This window comes from Rhea pennata, chromosome 22 (genome assembly GCF_028389875.1).
Source record: "Rhea pennata isolate bPtePen1 chromosome 22, bPtePen1.pri, whole genome shotgun sequence".
NCBI classification, from domain to species: domain Eukaryota; kingdom Metazoa; phylum Chordata; class Aves; order Rheiformes; family Rheidae; genus Rhea; species Rhea pennata.
Window position 1 is genome coordinate 1,994,744 of NC_084684.1, and position 7,022 is coordinate 2,001,765.

General features: G+C 71.1%; 1 protein-coding gene across 1 annotated transcript; it reads right to left on the minus strand.

Annotated features, from left to right (window-relative positions):
- Positions 1–83: 83 nt before the first annotated feature.
- On the minus strand, positions 84–5,402 carry SH2D5 (SH2 domain containing 5). The gene is made up of 9 exons (XM_062593715.1): positions 4,146–5,402; positions 3,969–4,049; positions 3,810–3,884; positions 2,802–2,948; positions 2,518–2,727; positions 1,854–2,104; positions 1,616–1,775; positions 946–1,071; positions 84–89 (listed from the first exon to the last, which is right to left on the minus strand). Exons 1-9 carry the CDS (start codon positions 4,476–4,478, stop codon positions 84–86), a joined length of 1,389 nt encoding a protein of 462 aa, XP_062449699.1. The 5' UTR covers positions 4,479–5,402.
- Between the last annotated feature and the right edge of the window lie 1,620 nt (positions 5,403–7,022).

Genomic DNA, 7,022 nt, shown 5'->3' on the forward strand with positions numbered 1-7,022 from the left:
GCCGGGGTGGGCGGGGGGGGGACAGGCAAATTTAGGGGGGAAACAGGACAAAGCAGATGGGAGCGCCCGGGGCGGGAGGGGACCTAGACCTATAGGGGGGAGACCTCGGTGGGGGAGGAAGATCTGAGGGGGGAAGAGAGCTGGGGGGGGCAGACCTGAGGGGGGGGGAGACCTTGGAGGGGGGAGAAGACCTTGGGGGGGGGGAGAGCTTTGGGGGGGGGGCCTGAGAGGGGGGAGACCTGGTGTGGGGGGGGGGGATTTGAGGCAGGGGGAGACCTGGGATGGGGGAGGAAGCTGCGGGGGGCCGTGGCCAGAGGGGGCCAAGCCGAGGGGCGCCCTGGGGGGGTGGGGGATCAGCTGGGGGACCCCGAAAGGGCTGAGGCGAGCCCGGGGGTGGGGGGGGGGCCGCAGGGGGAGGTGACGCCGCGAGCCCACCCGCCACCCAGCCCGCGGCCGCCGGGCCCCGCCGCGCGTGCGCATGCGCGGCGCAGCGCCCCCCCCCCCCCTTTGTTGCCACGGCGACCGCGGAGCGTCGCGCCGGAGGGGCGGGGCGGGGGCGCGCGGCGGAGCCCGGGGGCGCGCGCGCGGGCACGAGCGCAGCGGCGGGCACGAGCGCGCGGGGCCGTGGAGGTGCACGGGGTGGGGAGGGGGTGAGGGGGGGGGGCGGGTGCCCGGCCTCCCGCGGGCACGAGGGAGCGCGCGGGCAGGCGGCCGCCGCGAGCGCGCGCGCGCGCGTGCACACGAGGGCGCGCGCGCTCGCTCGCAAGCGCGGCTCAACGCCCGGCTCCTCCTTCGGCGAGCGCCCCGTTTATTGCCCGCGCCGGCCCGTGTACAGCCCGGCCCGCCGCGGGGCCCGGCCTAGCCCCGCTCGTGCTGGCCCCCCCCGGCGGCGGCGGCGGCGGCGGCGGCGGCGGGGGGCCGCGGTGCCTCCCCGCGGGCGCCCGCCGCCGCGTCCCGCTCCTCGTAGCCGTGGTTGCGGCGCCCGGGGGCCAGGCGGCAGAAGCAGCCCCCCGGCGCGGCGGTGTAGTGCGCCAGCAGCGCCGCCACGCTGGCGAACTCGGCGGTGGAGTGCTGCCGCCGCGGCGTCGGGGCGGGGGGGGGGGGGAGAAACGGGCCGTGAGCCCCTCGCCCGCCACCCCCCGCGCACCCATGCGTCGAAGAGCCCGGGCGGCGAGGCGCCCCTGCGCCTTATCACCCACCGACCGCCGTGCCCGTGCACCCCTGCAGCCCTGAACATGTGCGCCCAGGAGCCCGGGCACCGATGCACCTGTGCATCCGTGAGCGGGTGTGCAACCGTGCACCATTGCACTCGTGCAGCTCTGAACCTGTGCACCGATGCACCAGTGCACCCGTGCATCCATGCACCTTTGCATCCATGCACCGATGCACCAGTACACCCATGCCCCTGTGCACCAGTACACCCGTTGCACTCATGCACCAAGGCACCCACGCACCGTTGCACTTGTGCAGCTATGAACCTGGCCACCAATGCACCCGTGCACCAATGCAGCATTGCACTTGCGCACCAAGGCACCCGTGCACCGTTGCACTTGTGCACCAACGCACTCGTGCAGCTATGCACCCCTGCACCAGTGCACCCCCGCATCGCCCTTACCTCCACGCAGTACCTTCCCTGGTGGGTTTTGAAGACGTAGTAGGGGATGACGCCGCAGGGCACCCGCACCCAGAGGCACCAGCGGTCGGCCAGGCCGGGCTCGGCGCGCAGCAGGAAGGCGCCGGGCACGTCCCTCCGCAGCAGGGCGATGCCGCCGTCCCTGGGGACGAGGCAGGCGGCGGTGGGCGAAGCTGGGCCGCGGGGGGCGGGAGGGGGAGGCCGCGGCGGGCGCGCTCACCTGGCGATGCCAGCGAAGGCCCAGACGCTCTCGGGGAGGCCGCTCTCGCTCTCGGGCAGGAAGGCCAGGCCGCCGCGGGCGCCTTTGCCCTCGCAGGCGTCGCGGGGCGGCTGGCCCTCGGCGGCGCAGTCGCGGTAGGCGCCCGAGCGCAGCACCTTGCTGCGGATGGCCTTCTTGCGCACCAGCACGGGCGAGCAGTAGGGGTTGCCAGGGCGGGCGCCGTCCCTGCCCTCCGCCTCCGGCCGCCTCTCCTGCAAAGCATTGCAGCCGTGCGGCCGGGAGCCCGGGCACCCGTGCGCCCGTGAACCGGGGGAGCCCCGACCCTGTGCACCGACGCAGCCATGCACCTGTGAAGCTGGGCACCCATGAACCTGTGCAACGGTGCACCCAAGCACCCGTGAGCCTGTGCACCCACTAACCTATGCACAATTGCAGCCAAGACCTTTGCGCACCAATGCGCTTGTGCACCCATGAACCTGTGCACCAATGCACCCGTGCACCATTGCGCTCGTGCACCCATGAGCTTGTGCATCACTGCACCTGCACAACCATGAACCTGTGCCCCATTGCACCCACGCAACTGTGCACCAATGCACCCATGAACCCGTGCACCGTCGCACCCGCACAGCACCTCCCTCCCCAAAACGCCCGGCCGCGCACCCACCCGGGAGGCGAGGCCGGAGGGGGCGAGCAGGCGGCGGAAGGAGACGAGCGCCTTGACGGTGGGCGACGCCTCGTCCGGGTGCAGCGGCGCCCGCAGCACCCCAGCGCCCGGGGCTGGCCGCGGCTCCTCGCCGCCAGCCTGCGCCTCGGGGTGCGCCAGCAGGTAGCTCAGCTGGAAGCAGCGGCACAGCAGGAGATGGAGCGTTTGCACCTGGGGAGCGATAAGGCACGGCGAGTGCAAAGGGCTGGCGGCAGCGGGGCGGGCGCCGGGGGCGCCGTGCCCACCTCGCCCGGCTGGCGGCCCACGAAGAGGTGGCAGAAGAGCTTGGTGGCCGGGCTGCGGGGGTTGCGGGCCACGAAGGCGAACTGGCAGTCGGCGGGGCGCCACGTGCTGTAGAGGATGCGCCGGAGGGCGTGCGCCATGAGCAGCGTCTGCGGGGCGGGCGGACGCTCGGGTCGGCCCCGCTGCTGGCACCCACCCTGCAGCGCCGGCGCCGGTCCTGCAGCGCCGGTGCTAGTCCTATGTGCAATGTCGGCACCGGTCCTGCAGTGCCGGCACCGACCCTGTGCGCAATGGCGGCACCGATCCTGCAATGCCGGCGCTGACCCTATGTCCAATGCCAACCCCAATCTGCAATGCTGGCACCGATCCTACAATGCCAGCACTGGCCCTGCATGCAATGCCGGCACTGGTCGTGCAATGCCGGCACTGGTCCTGCAATGCCGGCACCGATCCTGCAATGCCAGCGCTTACCCCCTACGTGCAATGTGAACCCCAATCCTGCAATGCTGGCGTCAATCCTGTGCGCAACGCCGGCACCAATCCTGCAATGCCAGCGCTGGCCCTGTGTGCAACGCCGGCACCGACCCTGTGTGCAACGCCGGCACCGATCCTACAATGCCAGCACTGGCCCTGCATGCAATGCTGGCACTGGTCGTGCAATGCCGGCACTGGTCGTGCAATGCTGGCACTGGTCCTGCAATGCCGGCGCCGATCCTGCAATGCCAGCGCTTACCCCCTACGTGCAATGTGAACCCCAATCCTGCAATGCTGGCGTCAATCCTGCGTGCAACACTGGCACTGAGCCTGCAATGCCGGCACCGACCCTGTGTGCAACACCGGCACTGGTCCTCCAACGCCGGTGCCGATCCCGCAATGCCGCCGCTGACGCCGCACGCGATGTCGGCACCGGCCCTGCCGCGCTGGCGCCCACCGCGCGTGCAAAGCCAGCGCTGACCCTGCGGGCAACGCCGGCACCGACCGCGCGGCGCCGGCAGGGCCCAGCCGCCCACCTCGCCGTCGCCGCTGTAGATCTTGAGGCCCTGCAGGCTGAACCTCAGCACGACGGCTCTCCTCCGGGGACAGTCCTGGCGGGCGGGCAGAGAGGCGGCGCTGGGGCGGGCGCGGGGCGCCGGGGACCCCGTCCGCCGCCGCCGTCGCCGCCGCCTCACCCTGAGCTCCCGCAGCTGCTGCTCGAGGCGCCCCGCTTCCCGCTGCACGTCCAGCTCGTCGGCGGCGAAGGAGCCCACGTACTGGCGAGGCGAGAGGCCGGCGGGCGTCAGCGAGGCCCCCGCCGCCGCCGCGGTGCCGCCGCCGCGGTGCCGCCGCCGGCCCCGCCGTGCTCTCACCTCCGCCGCTTTGGCGACCGCCCGGGCGCGCGGCGGCGGTTGCTGCTGCACCTTCTTCTTCATGGCCGGCGGCGGCGGCTCGACGCGGGGCGATGGGCTCCGGCGGCGGCAGCCAGCACCGCCGCCGGGGCGAATCCTGCCAAGGCTGCGGGCGGCCCCTGCTCGCCGCAAGGTGCGGGGGATCCCGCGTCCCGGCCCCCCGCGAGGTGCAGGGAGCCCCCACGTCTTTACCCCCGCTCCGTGCAAGGTGCAGGGGGTCCCCACATCCTGGTCCCATGCAAGATCAAGGGGTCCCCACATCTCGGCCCCATGCAAGGTGCAGGGAGTCCCCATGTCCTGGTCCCTTCTGAGATTTAGGGGTCCCCATGTCCCGGTCCCATGCTAGGTGCAGGGAGCCCCCACATCTCAGCCCCATGCAAGGTGCAGGGGGTCTCTGTGTCCCAGCCCCATGTGAGATTTAGGGGTCCCCATGTCCCGGTCCCATGCTAGGTGCAGGGAGTCCCCACATCTCAGCCCCATGCAAGGTGCAGGGGGTCTCTGTGTCCCAGCCCCATGTGAGATTTAGGGGTCCCCATGTCCCGGTCCCATGCTAGGTGCAGGGAGCCCCCACATCTCAGCCCCATGCAAGGTGCAGGGGGTCTCTGTGTCCCAGCCCCATGTGAGATTTAGGGGTCCCCATGTCCCGGTCCCATGCTAGGTGCAGGGAGCCCCCACATCTCAGCCCCATGCAAGGTGCAGGGGGTCTCTGTGTCCCAGCCCCATGTGAGATTTAGGGGTCCCCATGTCCCGGTCCCATGCTAGGTGCAGGGAGCCCCCACATCTCAGCCCCATGCAAGGTGCAGGGGGTCTCTGTGTCCCAGCCCCATGTGAGATTTAGGGGTCCCCATGTCCCGGTCCCATGCTAGGTGCAGGGAGTCCCCACATCTCAGCCCCATGCAAGGTGCAGGGGGTCTCTGTGTCCCAGCCCCATGTGAGATTTAGGGGTCTGCATGTCCTGGTCCCATGCTAGGTGCAAGAAGCCCCCACATCTCAACCCCATGCAAGGTGCAGGGGGTCTCTGTGTCCCAGCCCCATGTGAGATTTAGGGGTCCCCATGTCCTCATCCCATGCTAGGTGCAGGGAGCCCCCACATCTCAACCCCATGCAAGGTGCAGGGGGTCTCTGTGTCCCAGCCCCATGCGAGATCGAGGGGTCCCCACATCCCAACCCCTTGCAAGACGCAGCAGGTCCCCGTGTCCCAGCCCCTCGGCCTGGCCCAGGGGCCCCCATCCGTGCTGGCCGCCCGCCTCCCCTCTGCGAAGCCCCCTCCCCGGCCGCGGGCAGCCCGAGCGCCCGGGGGGGCCGCCTAACACCGGCCGGAGAGGACGCGGCCGCTGGCGATTACGGGAGGAACCGTCCCGCTGGGAAGGGGCGGCTGCCCCTTTTGGAGGGGCAGCGGCCCCCTGCCCGGCCTGGACGCCAGCGAGGGGGCAGCAGCTTGCGGGGGGGGGACCGTGGGGGGCTTTTCAGGCCGCTCTGAGCCGAGCGGAGGCGCCTGCAGCCCCCCGGCCCGGCCGAGACCCGCGCAACTCGTTGCACCGGCCGGAGGGGTTAGGAGGGCCGGTTCCCCCCCCAAACCCCCCAGCCACGCTCCCACCCTCCCCGGGACAAAATGCACCGAAACCCGGCAAGGATGGAAGAAAAAAAGAAAAAAACAAACAAACAAAAAAAAAAAAACCCGCACCCGACGAGGGGTCCCTAGGGTGCTGCCCCCCACCCCCAACTTCGCAGCATCACCCGGGGGGCTTCTCCTTCCCCCCCCCCCTCACAGCCAATCCGTGGGCGGGCAGCCCCCAGGCCACGCCCCCTTTTTCCCACGCTCAATTTGTCAATGGACCCCCAGCGAGAGATGCTGACCCCCCCCCAAAAAAGGGACGGAAGAGGGGGATATCCAGGTTCTTCCCCCCGCCCCAATCCCGATGCCGGAGGGCTCCCACCAGGATCCCAAGGGAGCTCGGGGGGGCAAATCCCCCCCCCCACCACCACCGCCGCGCCGGGTGTTTTCGTCCCTGCGCCACGGCGGAGGGGGGGGGGGGGAAGCGCGACCCCCCCCCCCCCCCGCCGCAGGCCCGGGGCAGGCAGCAAAGTCTCGCTCGCTGCCTCCGACGAACTGCTGCGCTTTACCTCCCGCTCGGCTCCTCGGCTCGGCGGCGGCCGCGACGCTCGCTCCGGCCTGGCGGGGAACGCGGCTGCGGGCGCCGCTTGCGGCGCGCCGGGCCGGGAAGCGGTTCCCAGCCATCTCTCCCCCCCGCCCGGCTCCCGCCCCGGCAGACACGTGGTCGCACGCTCTCCACCCCCCGCCTCCCCGCTCCGGCTCCGTTCGCCCCAATTTCCCAACGCCTCCCCACCCCCCCCCCCAACGCACCCCGAAACGCGGCCAGGCCCGGCTTCGCCCGCCGCTCACCGCCCGGCACGGACGCGGCCCCTAGGCGAGACCCCCGCGCCGGGGCGCTCGCCCAGGAGTGGTTTCAGCCCCGGGCTGCTCCAGGTAGCGCGCGAGGATTGCGACTCAAAGACTAAATTGAACAGGGCCGTTTCCTCCGCTGCTCGCGGTGGGGTACATGCACATCGCCCGCGGCAGCGCGAGGACGCGGGGCAGCGTTTCGGACGGGGCAAAGCGGGGCAGGATTTCAGCTGGTTTGTACGTCGGTGTGTTTTCCTCGCCTTGACGCTATCGGGGGGCAAGGTGAGAAGAGCAGCATAAGGCTCAAACAGTTTTTTTTTCTTGCTCACCTGCATCTCCAGAGAAACCGAGGAAGGGAAAGGCCACCAATCCAACCAGCTACAGAGCTTGGCAGGGGCTCAGACTAAAATAGCCCTCTCGTCCAAGCTCGCAGC

What these genes read in the sequence shown, in the direction of transcription:
- SH2D5 (XM_062593715.1), bottom strand. Translation starts at nt 4,478, where the DNA reads ATGGGGACTCCCTGCACCTTGCATGGGGCCGAGATGTGGGGACCCCTT. An exon ending in AGCAGCTGCGGGAGCTCAGG is followed by an intron (nt 3,885 to 3,968) that starts GTGAGGCGGCGG and finishes CCCGCCCGCCAG; the next exon opens with GACTGTCCCCGGAGGAGAGC. An exon ending in GCCTTCGCTGGCATCGCCAG is followed by an intron (nt 1,776 to 1,853) that starts GTGAGCGCGCCC and finishes CCTCGTCCCCAG; the next exon opens with GGACGGCGGCATCGCCCTGC.